This window comes from Hyla sarda, chromosome 4, assembly GCF_029499605.1.
Source record: "Hyla sarda isolate aHylSar1 chromosome 4, aHylSar1.hap1, whole genome shotgun sequence".
In the NCBI taxonomy this organism is placed as follows: Eukaryota; Metazoa; Chordata; class Amphibia; order Anura; family Hylidae; genus Hyla; species Hyla sarda.
In genome coordinates, this window is record NC_079192.1 from 356,710,522 (window position 1) to 356,729,023 (window position 18,502).

Consider the following 18,502-nt stretch of genomic DNA (forward strand, 5'->3'; position numbering starts at 1 on the left):
GTGGCTTTCAAAGTTTAATGCCTCACCTAAAGTGAAAGGAAAACGTTGCCGGTAAGCTCAGCTGTAGGACAGCAGGTGGGTCACCTTACCTGCCTCCTGGTGTCCGATCGCCGAATGACTGCTCAGTGCCTGAGATCCAGGTATGAGCAGTCAAGCGGCAGAATCATTGATCAATGGTTTCCTATGAGAAACAATTGATCAATGTAGAAGATAAAGATCAGTGTGTGCAGAGTTATAGCCCCCTATGGGAGTTATATCAGTGCAAAAAAAGTGAAGAAAAAAGTTAACAAAGATCATTTAACCCCTTCCCTAATAAAAGTTTGAATCGCCCTTTTCCCATTAAAAAAGTGTAAATAAAAACATGTTATCGCTGCGTGCGAAAATGTCTGAATTATAAAAATATATCGTTAATTAAATCGCACGGTCAATGGCGTGCACGCAAAAAAATTACGTATTTTTGGTCACTTTTTATATCATGAAAAAAAATGAAAAGCAATCAAAAAGTCCGATCAATACAAAAATGGTACCGCTATTTTTTACGCCGATAAATAAAAATAATATAGGGGTCAGAAGATGACAATTTTAAACATAAATTTACATTTTTTTTTTCCAGAAGTACGTCAAAATCAAACCTATATCAGTAGGGTATCATTTTAATCATATGGACCTACAGAATAAAGATAAGGTATAATTTTTACAAAAAAATTTAATGAGTAGAAATGGAAGCCCCCAAAAGTTACAAAATGGCGTTTTTTCTTCAATTTTGGCGCACAATGATTATTTTTTTTTCGTTTCACCATAGATTTTTGTGTAAAAGGACTGTCATTACTAAAGAAATGTATAAAAAGCTATCAAAAAGTCCCATCAAAACAAAAAGGGTACAGACAAAAACTTGAGATAATGGCGCAAAGAATGAGTTCTCATACCGCCTTATATATAGAAAAATAGGAGTTATAGGGGTCAGAAGATGATGGTGAAACGCGTCGCATTGGATTAAATTCTGTTCGCTACATACCTGGCTCCATTGTCCTCTCCTTGGTCAGCGCCGATATTCCCATCTCTTCTGAAGTTCACCTTACATCTCTCCGCTATCTCTGGGAAGGCTGCAGACCGAGATCATCATATCAAACGCACATCTTGGTTGTGTGGGAGTACACACAACCTGGCAGGGTGAGCCTTTACTTTTTCCCTCCCCTCCCACACACCTGTGATCCCGTTGGTTCTTCACAAGGGAGCGCCTGTTTCTCTCTTTGCTTTACTTTATTTTTTTGAGCAGTGTATATTACTTGCTTCCCTGTGATGGTTATTGTTGTTTTGTATGTGATTCGTGTGCACACTTGTTGGGGGTTTTCCCCAGGTTTTATTTGTACTTTGTTTTTTTAATTTTTTTTTATTACATTTTTTTTTTTTTTTACTTTTCAACAAAACTAATATATAAAGAAAGAAAAAAGAAAACTTCCCTTTTCCTTATTTCTAAATCTTTAACCATTTTGGCCATGCCACCTTAACTACAATGGACTTAAGTTTACATTTACATCATGAACATGACCTTGAGCATCTTATCGGTGCACGCATCATGCATAGCAGGTCCCAGCTGCTGTCAGCAGCCTGGGACCAGCCGGTAATGGCAGACATCAGCGATCGTGCTGATGTCCGCCATTAACCCTTCAGATGCTGTAATCAATATAGAGCACGGAACCTGTGGCAGTGCAGCACTTAAAATGGATGATCGGATGGCCCGCAACGCTGCTGCGGGGATCCGATCATCCATAATGGCCGGCAGAGTCAGTCTCCAGGGGTCTTCTGCTCTGGTCTGACCAGAGCAGAAAATCACAGATAACACTGATCAGTGCTATGCCGTTCAGTAGCTGCGATAAAGTGATTGTAATAGTCCCTTATTGGGACATAAAAAGTGTGAGAAAAAAATAAAAAATAACATTATGTTATTACTAAGTTTTATATAAGTAAATGTGGTAGAAAAAAATACAGATTACGGCGCAAAAAAAGCCTTCAAACAGGCGTGTGTAGGGAAAAATGAATAAATTTGTTATAGGTCTTCAAAATTGAGGGATTTTAAAAGTACGTACTTGGAGGAAAAGTTTGAGCTTTTCTTTAAAGCGGTACAATAGTAAAGTAATCATTGGTATAATTTTAATCGCATTGACCCACAGAATAAAGAAAACATATAATTTTTCGTGTGAAAACAACCTTCCAAAATTTGTAAAATTGCGGTTTTCAATTTTCATTCACTATCTTTTCAAAAATCTTTTCAATTTCGCCACACAAATAGTATTTTTGTTGCGCCATACATTTTATGGTAAAATGAGTGATGTTGGGCAAAAATCAAGCCCTCATATTGGTCTGTGGATAAAAAAATGAGTTATGATTTTTAGAAGGCAAGGAGGTAAAAACGAAAATGCAAAAATAAAATTTGGCCTGATTTTTGCAAATCTGAACTTTTATGCATTAATAACTTAATCTTTTAGTTTTTTTTTTTTTTCCTTGACATTCATTTTTTAAAATGGTAGTACATTTTTGTCAATACTTACATTATTTCATGGTCAAAAAATTCAAAAACTTAAGGAACATATGAAAAATCTTGCGTTTTTTCGAACTTTAAAACTCTCTGCTTGTAAGGAAAATGGCCATGGCAAATATTTATTCACTTATAGAATGTCTACTTTTGTTTGCATCAGGTTTTTACTTTTTGAAGATAGACGGCTTCAAAGTTTAGCAGCAATTTTCCAAATTTTTACGAAAAATTCAAAATCTGAATTTTTCAGGGATCATTTCAGTTTGACGCAGCTTTGAGGGGAGGTAATAAGAGAAACTTTAACCCCATTTTTTGGGATATGGATATGGAAATACCTTTTTTATATTTTGACCAAAAGTGCAATGTGGACTCATAGCTCAAAAGAGAAGCTGGGCTTTTGGACAGATTTTTGGCTGGAATTGAAGTTGTGGGCCATGTGAAATTACAAAGCGCCCGTGGTGCCAGAACAGTTGCACCCCCCCCCCCCCCCACATGTGCTATCATTTTGGAAACTACACCTCTCCAGGAACGTAACAAGGGGTACAGTGAGTGTTTACACCTCACATGTGTTTTGTAACGGTGGGCTATGAAAATATAAAAAAATTCAAGTTTTTTTTTTTTTTTTTTTTAAACTCTGGTGTTTTCATTAATTATCCAGGAATGGATGAAGTGTAGTTTGGGTAAAAATGCATTTTTATACTCGTATGCCAATTATGTTCCCACGATGATGTTTGCCAGCCCCAAACGCTATGCTCTGCTTATCATTCTGGGAATGTTATGTCTGGCCGTCCCTAACCTTTTGCCTTAGGCAACATGAAAACCCCCAATGCAAGTGACCCATGACCCATAAGAGGTCTTATCAGAGGTATTTTGTGAAGTCTTTTTTTTTTTTTTTCTTCCCTGACACTAGGTCTTTTGAATTAGGCCCCAATACGTCCTTATCTCTTCTGCACTGATTGAGGTCCATCCTTTGGGCGTAGCCAAAAAGAATGTGTGGTGGGCAACAAACTGTTGTGCATACAGATTTGTCTGCTCCACCATCAGGTTGACTTAGTAATCACTGACAAAAAATTACAGAAATAGTCCAGTACAGTAAATCTGATGTCAATCTGGATTCTTGAGTTGTCAACAAACCCAGGAATCATGGGCTGATGGTCTTCTGGAGCAGTCTAGACAAGTTCACCATTAAAGAGTACAGGTAAACTTGTCTGGGGCATAAGACTAGTACGGGCGGCAGGGTCGTGTGGGGCACTTGGATAGGGGGATTGTGGCCTCGCACGGCAACATGTCTGCCACATTCTAGGCGTCTCCTCACTAAATGAGGACGAAGGTCAGCGTGCCGAAACGCGCGTTGGAGTGGTGGCATCCCGGTCCCTGCAGCTTCCTAGTGACTGCTATATCTGTTGTGGGTATTTTGCATAGCATTACTTGTACTATCACATACTGATGTACAGATTGCCTATACATCTGATGTACAGATTGCCTATACATCGTAATATACAGCACCTTATTGACTTGCAGTGTTGCACTTTTTATACTGTTTCTATACATGTTACTTTTTCTTATAATTGTGCTTATATTTATATGTACTGTCTGATTACGGATTCATGTGCAATACCCCCATACCACCATCTCCCCTGCAGGATATCCGGTGGTGCCATTTTTTGTGATGCATTGGCTTCCTCTTTGTGTGTATCTAATTTTAGTGCATACCAATAAAATTTGTTTTTACTCTTTCATCAAAGTGACTCTCTTTGGAGGTGTTGTGCTTTCTTTTTGTTATGTTTAGTTCTGAGTCACATTTACGGGTTTAATACGTTTAGGGAGGGTGTTAGTGGTACATTATTGATTATTGTTATCACACACCTATTCTTCTCCCCTACTCCTTGGTCTGTCTTTTTCTTGTATTATTAAATTAGGATGAGGTAGACAACAAAAGTGGTGTCTTCCTCGCAATCACTAGCACTTTTGGTGTCTGAGAGTATCATGGTGTATGCCTCCTTTACCGAAAATGCTCAGCAGGTCATTTTATCAACTTTAGAAGAGGGAGAACACCCCTAGGTGTTGTCCCAGGATGCCTGTTGAACGATTTCAACGGGAATTGCTCCACACATTCTCATTTTAGCTCCCTCTACTGGTCGGTGAGAAATAAGAAAAATGTAGTTTTATATTTATTTTCTGTGAAAAAAAATTAGATTTACAAAAATAGATATTAACAAAAAATTTTAATTCAACCTCTAAACAAAAAATACATTAACACATTCGCTTAAAAAACAAAACACAAAAAACCCCTAAGGTTCATTAATGGATTGACATAGAAGTTTGTCTCTTCATTCCTCTCCCTTTTCTTGGGTGCATTGTACCAGAGACTGTAGCTAGCCCCTCATGTCATATCTCACCAGAAATAAATACTGATTGACAAGTGGTGCATTCCCATCACTAAAAGAAACGTAAGAAAGAGAGAGAGAAATACGACAAATGAAATTGTGTTCTTTTTCATGCGCCCCCTTGGGCCTGCTAGTATGGCTGATACACACGAAATGGCTGACACAATATTTATCAACTTAGATGGACATTTATCAACTGGTTTAGTCACGTTTTTTTAACTATAAATGTCGCAAAATTGTCGCAACTGCGACTACGTGTGTTTTCCGTGCGGCAATTTGCATGAAGAACAAGAAAAGCAAGAAAATTCAAACTTGCTTACGTAGTAAATTTTTCAAAATGGATTTGCTTTATTCGGGTATTTATCAACTGCGACAGTCGCAATTGCGCAAAAAAAAGTCGCAACAAGGTTAAAAATTAACTAAATTTACTCTAGCTCAAACATGGAGCAGAAAAAGCGACTACCAAAGTAAAAAAGGAAAAATTGCCTATGTGAAAGAAAATTATCAACAGGCTGAAACCAGTTGATAAATAAGTCACACATAAGCAAAAAAAAGTAAGGAAGAAATTATCATTTTGATGACATTCAGTTGTTAGTTTGCACAAGCATGACTCCACTCCAACTATTAACATTTTATAATGTAGTATTTTCATTATGCTGCAGATGAATGCCTGCTAATACAGGAGCTGAGAATTGTGTTTTAAGTTATTTGTATTTTTCTTAGTGTTCATTTTTATAACATTTTTTTTTTTTAAGCAAAAATGTTCCTTTCAAGATTGTCCGTGCATCAAATGGGGATGCCTGGGTCGAAGCACACAAAAAGCTCTACTCTCCCAGTCAGATTGGTGCATTTGTACTTATGAAAATGAAAGAAACGGCAGGTGAGTTATTTGAGTGTATGTGTTGCCTGTTCCTTACTTGGTACACACAATTTTAAATTTACTGCAAGTGGGTCCTAAATTTTGGTGTGCTACTACTGTATAGTAGAATAAAGTGAAGTTCATTAAGGGTATTCTGCAGAGTTCTATGTATGAGTAGAAATCCATGCAAATGTGTGTCTTTGTTATTTAAATATCCAAAGTTGGTGTAACCCATTTATATTTTTTGTTTACTTAGAAAACTATCTGGGTCATTCAGCAAAGAATGCTGTTGTTACTGTTCCTGCATATTTTAATGACTCCCAGAGACAGGTAAGTTCTCATCATAGAGGTGAAAACCCATTTTCCAGTGTTTATGAAAGTGTTCATATTCATTTCTTGATGCTTAAGGGGGTATTCTGGCCAGATAGTGACTAGTTCTATGTATTCAATAAATTTGTGGGACTCTTCCTGAATGCCCTCTGATCAAGCGACCTCAACCCTGCAGTCCCTCCCACATAAGGATTAAAGCGTACCCGTGATCACTGAGCCAAAGGAAAAAAAAACACTGCCGCCATATTTGGTCTGTGATCATGTCCAGTCTATTCTTTCCTGTGCTGTAAGTACCCTTTATCTCCTGTATAGGCTTATGCTGTTATCCTAAACTCTGGAGGCCTTCCCAGACAGTGATGATGCTTGTTCTCTCTGCTGTAAACTTCCTGTGTTGGTTGCTGGCTGCTGTCAACCTGGAACTAATCAGCTGCAGTCTCCCCCCCCCCCCCCCCCCCCCCCTACAGCTTACCTTCCCCTACACCTCTGTTCAATATATATTATCACATACACACCCCTTAGCCCATCACACAAAGCCCTGAACACTCAGCTGTGATGTACATACACACTTTCTCTCAGCTTTGCTGAACACACAGCTCCAGTATATGGCTTATTCTATTCCCCCTTACCAAACAGCATTATGAAGAGAGTTGTCTGTGTATGAGATGGCATACACCAGTTATTCCCAACTGGGGTGCCGCAGAACACTGGTGCACCGATCGGCACTGCCTGGTGTGCCGCGGGATTTTGCTGTGCGCTTTGCATGCACCCAAGGCTGGAACAGGACCCGCGATGTCAGTCATGTGATCAGTCACATGGAGGAGTCACATGATCAGGGGCTGCTGTTCTAGGCCTCAGCGTACCCCTACCTCCCATAGTGTCCCTTAGCATCTCCCTCCCCCATGCGGCCCAGAGAGGTGAAGTATGCGGAAGCTGCATCGGGCGCCCCCCTGAAGCACAGTGAATGATTGCCCTTCCGGAGCCCTGAGTCGGTGCCCTGCCGGAAAGGGGAAGAACGGGGAAGAAAAATGGCTTGCTTAAAGTAGACCGGTGCGCACGTTTTTCATTGTATCCCGTCCGGACTGAAAAAGAAAAGAGAACACACTGTATCTTACCTGCCAATGATCCCCCGGAGCTCCGGTACAGGTGTTCGGTCCCCGGGCTGTATTCTTCTTCCTGTTTGCCCGGCACGTCACACGGAGCTTCAGCCTATCGCTTGCCGCAGCGATGTCCCGCCTCGGCCAGTGATAGGCTGAAACTCCGTGTGACGTGACGGGCTAACAGGAAGTAAGAAGAATACAGCCCGGGGACCGAACACATGTACCGGAGTTCCGGGGGCTCGTTCGCAGGTAAGATAGTGTTTACTTTTATTTTGCAGCCCGGACGGGATACAATGAAAAAAGTGTGCACCGGAGTACTCCTTTAAGGTACTGTACCATATCAGTCTCCATTTCCTCCCCCACCCATGTCATCCATGTCCTCTTTGTTCACCCCCCCTGTCACCCATGTTCACCCCCCAGTCTACCCCCTCACCCATGTTCACCCCTCTGTCCCTCCTCTTTTAGCCCCCTTGTCATCCTTGTCCACCCTCCTGTCATCCCTGTTTACCCCCATATCTCCCATATCCACCCTCCTTCATCAATGTCCACCTTGGCCACCCCCCTATTCACCCCTGTCACTCCTGTCCACCCCTCCTTTAACCGCTTGTCACCCTTGTCCACCCCTCTGACCACATCCTTGTCACCCGTGTACACCCCTTTGTCACCTTGTCCCTCCTGTCCACCCAGACCCCCCCCCCCCCCCTCGTCACCCATGCACAGTCTTCTACACCCCTCTGTTGCCCCTTACACCCGCCTGCCACCCATGTACACTCCTTTACACCCCTCGGTCACCCCCGTATACTCCTCTACACACCTGTCTCCCATGTACACCCCTCTGTTACCCCTTTACACCTATACACCCCTGTATTCCTCTTCACTTGTAAAAGGGGAATCTGGAGGCTAATGCTGGTAAAGTGCGGAGCCTAATAGATTTGTTTTGCAGGTTTAACGGTGAAGAGTTGTGGCTGGAAAAAATTTAGGGCTGCAGCTAACGATTATTTTAATAATCTATTAATTGTTGAGAATTTTATCAATTAAATTAAAAACTTCAAAATGCCAAAATAAGGGGTCCAGCTGATTCTAATTGAAGAATTATGTGCAATGGCCATATTAAAAGTATTCTAGCATGTAATGTGGCCAAACAGCAATTTTTGACTTTTTTTTTGTTTTTAAGTTTACGCCGGTTGCTACAGGGTCATTATTAACCCCTTAAGGACACATGACGTTCTCATACGTCTCCATTTCCGAGTCCTTAAGGACACATGACGTATGAGAACGTCATGTGTTTTACCGGCCCCCCGCAACCATCTGGAGCGGAGCCGGTGCCCGATGCCTGCTGAAATCATTCAGCAGGCATCAGGGCATATCGCCCAGGGGGGTCATGATGTCGGCGATGGCCGCAGATCGCTGGACAATTCAGTCCAGCGATCTGCGGCGGATTCCGGGTCTCCAGTGACCCGGAATTATTGGCTGATTGGGGCCGTCCCATAGCCAGCAGGGGTGAGGTGGCACTGGTGCCACCTCACGATCACCCTGATTCGTCGGCCGGATTAACGGCTGACCAATCAGGGCGCCTGCTGCGGGTGTCACTCCCGCAACCCGCTCCGCCCCTCTTCCGGAGGTCGTCCCTGTTGGGATCGGGGCCCCAGGAGCGGCGGCGGCGACGACGAGGGACTGACCTGATGCGGCTGGATCGTTGGCGGTAAGTGACAGCCTCCTGCTGTTGCTTAGCAACAGCTCCCAGCATGCAAAAAGGGCATGCTGGGAGCTGTAGTTATGCAACAGCAGGAGGCAGACCACCACAACTCCCAGCATTCCCTTATGGGCATGCTGGGACTTGTAGTTTTGCAACAGCTGGAGGCACATTCTTTCTATGGAAAAGTGTACCTTCAGCTGTTGTATAACTATAACTCCCAGCTTGCACAAACAGCTAAAGTGCATGCTGGGAGTTGTAGTGGTGCATCTGGTGGTTGCATAACTACAACTCCCAGCATGCCCGTTGGCTGTCTGACTGCTGAACAGCTGAAGGCACACTGAGTTAAGTAGCAAACCAGTGTGTCTCCAGCTGTTGCATAACTACAAGACCCAGCATGCCCTTCCGCTGTCCGTACATGCTCAGGGTTGTAGCTTTTGCAACAGCTGAAGGCGCACTGGTTGCAAAACACTGAGTTTGTTACCAAACTCGGTGTTTCACAACCAGTGCCTCCAGCTGTTGCAAAACTACAACTCCAAGCATGCACTGATAGACCGTACATGCTGGGAGTTGTAGTTTTGCAACAGCTGGATGTCCCCCCCAATATGAATGAACAGGGTACACTCACATGGGCGGAGGATTACAGTAAGTATCTGGCTGCAAGTTTGAGGTGCGGAAAATTTTCTGCTGCAGCTCAAACTGCCAGCGAGAAACTACTGTGAACCCCCCGCCCGTGCGACTGTACCCTAAAAACACTACACTAACACACAATAAAATAAAAAGTTAAAAACACTACGTATACATACCCCTACACAGCCCCCCTCCCCTCCCCAATAAAAATGAACGTCTGGTACGCCACTGTTTCCAAAACTGAGCCTCCAGCTGTTGCAAAACTACTCCCAGTATTGCCAGATAGCCGTTGACTGTCCAGGCATGCTGGGAGTTTTACAACAGCTGGAGGCACCCTGTTTGGGAATCACTGGCGTAGAATACCCCTATGTCCACCCCTATGCAAGTCCCTAATGTAGGCCTCAAATGCGCATGGCGCTCTCACTTTGGAGCCCTGTCTTATTTCAAGGCAACAGTTTAGGGCCACATATGGGGTATCGCCGTACTCGGGAGAAATTGTGTTACAAACTTTGGGTGGTATTTTCTGCTATTACCCTTTTTAAAAATGTAAAATTTTTGGGAAAACAAGCATTTTAGGTAAAAAAATATATATATTTTTTTTTTACATATGCAAAAGTCGTGAAACACCTGTAGGGTATTAAGGTTCAAATTACCCCTTGTTACGTTCCCTGAGGGGTCTAGTTTCCAAAATGGTATGCCATGTGTTTTTTTTTTTTTTTTGCTGTCCTGGCACCATAGGGGCTTCCTAAATGCGGCATGCCCCCAGAGCAAAATTTGCTTTCAAAAAGCCAAATGTGACTCCTTCTCTTGAGACCTGTAGTGCGCGAGCAGAGCACTTTTCACCCCCATATGGGGTGTTTTCTGAATCGGAAGAAATTGGGCTTCAAATTTTGGGGGGGTATTTTCTGCTATTACCCTTTTTAAAAATGTAAAATTTTTGGGAAACCAAGCATTTTAGGTAAAAAATGTTTTCATATGCAAAAGTCATGAATCACCTGTGGGGTATTAAGGTTCACTTTAGCCCTTGTTACGTTCCCTGAGGGGTCTAGTTTCCAAAATGGTATGCCATGTGTTTTTTTTTTTTTTTTTTTTTGCTGTCCTGGCACCATAGGGGCTTCCTAAACGTGACATTCCCCCCAAAAACCATTTGTCGCTCCTTCCCTTCTGAGCCCTCTACTGCGCCCACTGAACAATTAACATAGACATATGAGGTATGTGCTTACTCGAGAGAAATTGGGTTTCAAATACAAGTAAAAATTTTCTCCTTTTTACCCCTTGCAAAAATTCAGAAATTGGGTCTACAAGAACATGCGAGTGTAAAAAATGAAGATTTTGAATTTTCTCCTTCACATTGCTGCTATTCCTGTGAAACACCTAAAGGGTTAAAACGCTGACTGAATGTCATTTTGAATACTTTGGGTGGTGTAGTTTTTATAATGGGGTCTTTTATGGGGTATTTCTAATATGAAGACCCTTCAAATCAACTTCAAAACTGAACAGGTCGATGAAAAATAGTGAGATTGAAAATTTTGTGAAAAATTTCAAAATTGCTGCTGAACTTTGAAGCCCTCTGGTGTCTTCCAAAAGTAAAAACTCATACATTTTATGATGCAAACATAAATTGTATATGTGAACCCAAAAAAATATATTTTGAATATCCATTTTCCTTACAAGCAGAGAGCTTCAAAGTTAGAAAAATGCATTCCAGAGTTATTAATGTTTAAAGTGACTGGTCAGAATTGCAAAAAACGCTCCGGTCCTTAAGGTGTAAAATTGCCTGGTCCTTAAGGGGTTAATGATCCTGTACAGAAACCAGCGTAAATTTGATACTTCTGCCTGGGTAACTGTCTGAACTATAAAAATAAAATGTTAATGATTTACTAACATTTAATTTTAATAGTTCAGACAATTAGCCATGCTGCAGTATCAGATTTGTAAAAAAAAAAATTTTTTTTTTTTTTGTTACGATTTTTGTATAGCAATAGGAAAAGGTGGAGCTAATTTTTATTGGGGGGCTGTTTATTTACATTCAATTTGTTTTTACGTAACACTTTTTTTCTATAGCACTCCTATACACATGGGGGTATTTGCAGACTGCACTGCAGAGCATTGCACCCGATCCATGTCTGTAGTACAGACACTAGGATGCAATGCTCTGCACCCCCCATGTGTATAGCAGTGTATATGTACTTACCCATGGGGGTATGTGCAGAGCTTTGCACCCTTGTGTCTGTACTACAGACACAAGGGTGGAATGCACTGCACAAACCCCCACGGGGAAAGTGGTGTGCACTGCTTACCGATATACACATAGGGGTATATGCAGAGCGTTGCACCCTTGTGTCTGTAGTACAGACACGGGTGCAATGCTCTGCACATACTACCATGTGTATAGAAGTGTGCATGTAGTACACACTTGCACTACTATACACATGGGGGTATGTGCAGAGCATTGCATCCTAGTGTCTGTAGATGACACTAGGGTGCAATGCTCTGCAGATATCTCCTGTGTGTGTCGGTAAGCAATACGGCAGGAACAGGGGCAGGGCGCATTAAACTGCAGGAAACTGTCCTACTGGCGGCAGTAGTACGGAGTCCTCCATGGCAGGCTGAGGTTCCATAAATGTAGAGCATCCACAAGGGGAGGGGAGGAGTTCAGAGAAGCAGCCGTACACGTGATTGGTGAGCAGTGGGTAGCGGAGGGTGGAACAGGGACTAGACTAACTTAACAGAGGCTGCGGCGGTGCGCACTAGTGTCTGACCGTGCGTCCGCAGCAGAGTTATCACAGACGGAACCTGGACAACGAATCGGCCGATTATTCGATAACTAGATTCGTCACCGAATCCAGTTATCTAATTTTATCGATAACATTGATTAATCGTTGCAGCCCTAAAGAAAGGGTCAAGACGGTCTGGACCAGACAAACGACGCTGATCAGAGAAGACGTCACATGTGAGTTGCTGTTTAAAGCAGCACTTTAAACTAAATACCCACTGATGAATAGATATTGGAATTTGTGTGCATCACGTTTTTTTTTGTTTTTTTTGTTTGCTCGTCAAATCCGGTCCGGGTGCCCCGCAAAAAAATTTTTTCCGGAGGGGTGAGCCAAGCTGAGCCGCAAAAGGTTGTGAAACACTGGCATACACTAACAGCCTCTGCTCTTGGTGAGAACAGAGCAGGCAGCTTTACTTTCTCATGCTGTGCTTTGCAGAGTGATCGACAGGCTAGTGCTAAGCCTGCCCCTATTTCCGACTGAGCTAGAGACTTGCCTCATTCGGTTTGCAGAGGGAAGTATATTGAATATTCACTTGTATTCATAGGCAGTTATCATTTGTGAAAAAAACAAACTTTTCACTTTACCTATTTAAAGGGAAAATGTCAGCAGGGTCACCTGCACTTACCTGTAGCTAAAGGTAAAAGTTAAGTTGACCCTGTTTCTGACACTACTTACAGGAGAAAATCTGTACAGCTGGACACTCGTCCTGTTGCCAGTATGGTAATTTCTTAAATGCATTGCAGGTAAAAGAGAAACAGCAGACAGCATTCACCATGTGTGTTGGGGCTTTATTGCTGCAGGTAAAGCCAAAACATCTTAAGCAGGCAGACACAAAAGTAACAGGGGTGCAGGACAGAACTGTTTCGAGCGACTAGCGCACTCCCTTGTGGAAGCCCGGTTGTTGTTTTTTTTTCTCTTTTTACGCCTTTATAAGAAGGCTACACCAGCATGTTAGTTCAAGTAAATACATTTTTTTTTTTTTCTTGATCATGCTGGTTTTGCCCCAAATTTGTCATTTCACAAGTGGTTAAGAGTAGTTCCCACATGCTGTATTTTGGTGCTGCGTATTTTCAGTTCCAGAAATCTGTCTGGCAACCTGTGGGGTGGAAATGCTCACTGCACCTCTTGTTACACTCCTATAGGTGTGTAGCTTCCAAAATGGGGGTTTCAACTGTCCAGGCACCAAATTTTTCATTATCATGGCTCACCGTTTCAAAATTGTCAAATGCCTGTGAGGTGTAAATGCTCACTCTCCCCCTTATTGAATTCCTTAAGGGGTGTAGTTTCCATAATGGTGTCCCATTCCACTGTCAACATGGCCCCCAAAAAATGTTTCTGCCAAATTCGTTCCAAAAGCCAAATGTTGCTCCTTCTCTTCTGAGCTGTGTGCTCACAGAGCACTTGATGTCCACATATAGGGTATTTCTATACTCCTAGAGAAATTGGGTTACGGATTTTGAGGGTCTTTGTCTTTCCCTTAACTCTTGTAAAAAGGGAAAAATGGGGCTAAAAGAACATGTTAGTGTACAAAGTTGAGATTTTGACTTTTACTCCACATTGCTATTTCTTTGAAACACCTAAGGCGTTAACAGGCTTTCTGAATATCCTTTATGTTACAAAATTTCCCATAAAATTAACCCATCATAAAGGCCCCTCAAATTCTCTTCAAACTGAACTGGTCCCTTTAAAAATCAAGATTTTGACATTTTTGTGAAAATGGGAAAAATTGCTGCTAAACGTTTGAAGCCCTCTGAGGTCATTAAAAAGTAAAAAAAAAAAAGTACAATATTTCACGAAAAAACAATCTCAGACTAAAAAGTAAGGGCATCTCGAGGTATTAAAGGAGATGTCTGGCGCAGACTTTTTCTATTCCATCCTGCGCGGGCTGCAAAAAAGACAAAACAAACTTTCACTTACCTCCATATCTTGCACCGATGCTCCGCGACAGCTGACCGGTCGGCCGGTCTGTCTGCTTCCTTTAGGCTGAAGCGCCGTGTGACGTACCAGGCTATCACCGGCAGCAGCGATGTCCCACCTCGGCCGGTGATGGGCTGAAGCGCCGTGTGACGTATCAGGCTAAAGGAAGTGGTAAGTAAACAGCAAGGCCGACCAATCATTTTTTTTTTTTTGCAGCCCAGACAGGACTGAATGCGCCGGAGTATGCGCCGGACATCTCCTTTTTAATGCATAAATTGACACAAGGAAATCTGACCTAAGGACAAAATGGGCTATGTACTTAAGGCGCTAAAGCAAAACTGTGATCAATATTTACCCCCTAAAGGTAGCATGTAAAAGCTGTGTAGCACAGTAATGCAGGCATACCATTTTATTGTGTAATCATTGGCTTATGTCTGTGTAAAAAACTGCTCTCATTCTGAGACCTGCACAGTAGGAGAGGCGACTCCTCTCTTGAACAATGTTACAGCATCTCTGCCATGTGAGCGATATACAGCTCCTCCCCGCACGGTCTCCAACAAATAGTGGCATAGGGTTTGCTCATTCCCTGTCAAGGGTGTAATGGTCGCAGTTGGTGCATGTGTGGAGGAGCTGTATATTGCTTACACGGCCGAGATGCTGTAAAGTTGTTTTAGAGAGGCCAGTCATAAAGCCAACAAAAAGGGTATGCCTGCATTACTGTGCTAGACAGACTCAAACTCAAATTATCTGAGGTAGAGGTTGGGCCGCATGTGTCCTCTCATATAATGCCCCCATCATGGGCCCCTCTCGGGCCCCCATCACGGGCCCAGATATGACTTCCATCAGGTAGGGCTCCAAAGTAGGTATAGAGGCCCCAGATAGACATGATCCTCATCATTGATGGGGGTAATAAAGTCATGGCCGTAAATGTTGGCACCCCTCAAATTTTTCAAGAAAATTATATATTTGTCACATAAAAGGATTGCAGTAACACATGTTTTTCTATACACAGGTTTATTCCCTTTGTGTGTATTGGAACTAAACTAAAAAAGGAGGAAAAGCTAATTGGACATCATGTCCCACCAAACTTCAAAAATGGGCTGGACAAAATTATTGGCACCCTTAAAGGGGTACTCCGTCGCTGAGGACCCCCGATATCTTGCACGCGGCACCCCGTTAGTAATCAGTCCCCGGAGCGTGTTCGCTCCGGGTCTGATTACCGAATACAACAGGGCCGGCGGCGTGTGATGTCACGCCTCCGCCCCCGTTTGACGTCACGCTCCGCCCTTCAATGCAAGCCTACGGGTGGGGGCACGATAGCTGTCACGCCCCCTCCCATAGGCTTGCATTGAGGGGCGGAGCGTGACGTCACACGCTGCCGGCCCTGTGGTCGTCGGTAATCAGACCCGGAGCGAACACTCAGCGGGGACTGATTACAAACGGAGTGCCACTTGCAAGATCCCGGGGGTCCCCAGCGGCGGGACTCCCACGATCAGGCATCTTATCCCCTATCCTTTGGATAGGGGATAAGATGTGCAAGCACCGGAGTACCCCTTTAACTTAATATTTGGTTGCACACCCTTTGGAAAAAATGACTGAAATCAGTCGCTTCCTATACCAATCAATGAGCTTCTTACACCTTTCAGCCAGAATGTTGGACCACTCTTCCTTTGCAAACTGCTCCAGGTCTCTCTTATTGGAAGGGCACCTTTTCCCAACAGCAATTTTAAGATCTCTCCACAGGTGCTCAATGGGATTTAAATCTGGACTCATTGCTGGCCACTTCAGAACTCTCCAGTGCTTTGTTGCTATCCATGTCTGGGTGCTTTTTGATGTATGTTTGGGGTCATTGTTCTGCTGGAAGACCCAAGATCACGGACGCAAACCCAGCTTTCTGACATTGGGCTGTACAGTGCGACCCAAAGTCCGCTGGTAATCCTCAGATTTCATGATGCCTTGCACACATTCAAGGCACCCAGTGCCAGAGGAAGCAAAACAACCCCAAAATATCATTGAACCTCTGACATATTTCACTGTAGGTACTGTGTTCTTTTCTTTGTAGGCCTCTTTCCGTTTTCGGTAAACAGTATAATGATGTGCTTTACCAAAAAGCTCCGTCTTGGTCTCATCTGTCCTAAAGATGTTTTCCCAGAAGGATTTTGGCTTAAGTTCATTTTGGCAAAATGTTGTCTTGCTTTATGTCTGTGTCAGCAGTGTGGTCCTCCTGGGTCTCCTGCCATAGCGTTTCATTTCATTTTAATGTCGACCGATAGTTCGTGCTCACCCTGATACTTCCTGAGCCTGCAGGACAGCTTAAATATCTTTGGAACTTGTTTGGGGCTGCTTAACCACCATCCGGACTACCCTGTGTTGACACCTTTAATCAATTTTTCTCTTCCGTCCATGTGCAGGGAGATAAGCTACAGTGCCATGGGTTGCAAACTTCTTGATAATGTTGCGCACTGTGGACAAAGCTGCTCAACGGGGCTGATCGGGACCACCGCAGTGAAAATGCGGTGTCCCGTCAGCTGGGACACTAGCGGAGGTCCTCTTACCTGCCTCCGGCGTGTCCCCTCGGCGATTGATTGCTCCAAGCCTGAGATTCAGGCTTGAGCAATCGACCGCCGATAACCCTGATCACAGCAAAGCTCCATAGCATTGTAGGGATCAGGGTAAAACATCAGTGTGTGCAGTGTTATAGGTCCCTATGGGAGCTATAACTGCAAAAAAAAGTGTTAAAAAAAAAGTTAATAAATGTGATTTAACCCTTTCCTTAATAAAAGTTCAAATCACCCCCTTTTTTCCCATTAATAAAAACACACCATGTAAATAAAAATAAATATAAACATATGTGGTATCGCTGCGTGCGTAAATGTCCGAATTATAAAAATATATCGTTAATTAAACCGCACGGTCAATGGCGTACGCGCAAAAAATTCTAAAGTCCAAAATAGTGTATTTTTGGTCACTTTTTATATCATGAAAAAATGAATAAAAAGTGATCAAGTCCGATCAATACAAAAAGGGTACTGCTAAAAACTTCAGATCACGGAGCAAAAAATTAGCCCTCATACCGCCCCATACGCGGTAAAATAAAAAAAAATTATAGGGGTCAGAAGATGACAATTTTAAACGTATAAATTTTCCTGCATGTAGTTTGATTTTGTCGTACTTCTGGAAAAAAATCATAACAGATATAAGTAGGGTATCATTTTAATCGTATGGACCTACAGAATAAAGTGTCATTTTTACCGAAAAATTTACTGCGTAGAAACAGAAGCCCCCAAAAGTTACAAAATGGGGCTTTTTTTTTTTTTTCCCGTTTTGCCCTAGATTTTTGGGTAAAATGACTGATGTCACTGCAAAGTAGAGTTGGTGGCGCAATAAATAAGCCATAATATGGATTTTTTGGTGCAAAATTGAAAGGGTTATGATTTTTCAAAGGTAAAAAAACGAAAGTGCTAAAAACTGAAAACCTGGTCCTTAAGGCGTTTAACTTAGACTACGCAGTTTAACCCCTTAAGGACTGAGCCCTTTTTCACCTTAAGTACTCGGCCCTTTTTTTGCAATTCTGACCACTGTGACTTTATGCATTAACAACTCTGGGATGCTTTTACTGATTATTCTGATTCCGAGATTAGTTTTTTTGTGACTTATTCTACTTTGATAGTGGTAAATTTTCATCGTTACTTGCATCCTTTTTTGGTGAAAAATCCCAAAAATGTCATGAATATTTTTCATTTTTCTAACTTTGAAACTCTGCTTGTAAGGAAAATGGATATTGCAAATAAATTGATTCACATATTCAATGTCTACTTAATATTTGCATCATGATGTTTTTACTTTTGGAAGACATCAGAGGGCTTCAAAGTTCAGCAGCAATTTTCCACAAAATTTTCAAAATCTGAATTTTTCAGGTACCAGTTCAGTTTTGAAGTGGCTTTGAGGGGTCTTTATTAGATATACCCAATAAATGACCCCATTATAAAAACTGCACCCCTCAAAGTATTCAAATTGACTTCAGAAAGGGTGTTAACCCTTTAGGTGTTCCACAGGAATAGCAGCAAGGTAAAAGGAGAAAGCCCCCCCCCCCCCCCCAAAACTTGTAACCCAGTTTCTGTCGAGTAAGGAAACACCTCATATGTGGATGTCAAGTGCTCTGTGAGTGCACTACAAGGCTCGACAATGGGAAGGAGCGACAATGGGATTTTGGAGAGTACGTTTTTCTGAAAAGTTTTTGGGGGGCATGTCACATTTAGGAAGCCCCTATGGTGCCAGG

The 18,502-nt window shown here is 42.6% G+C and overlaps 1 protein-coding gene across 1 annotated transcript in view; it reads left to right on the forward strand.

Moving 5' to 3' along the window:
- HSPA9 (heat shock protein family A (Hsp70) member 9) overlaps positions 1 to 18,502 on the forward strand; it is a 103,346-nt gene that overhangs the window by 31,630 nt on the left and 53,214 nt on the right. Inside the window, exons 5-6 of the mRNA XM_056516637.1 lie at positions 5,676 to 5,800; positions 6,036 to 6,109. Of these exons, the coding sequence (XP_056372612.1) occupies positions 5,676 to 5,800; positions 6,036 to 6,109 (199 nt within the window). The remainder of the gene's footprint in view (positions 1 to 5,675; positions 5,801 to 6,035; positions 6,110 to 18,502) is intronic.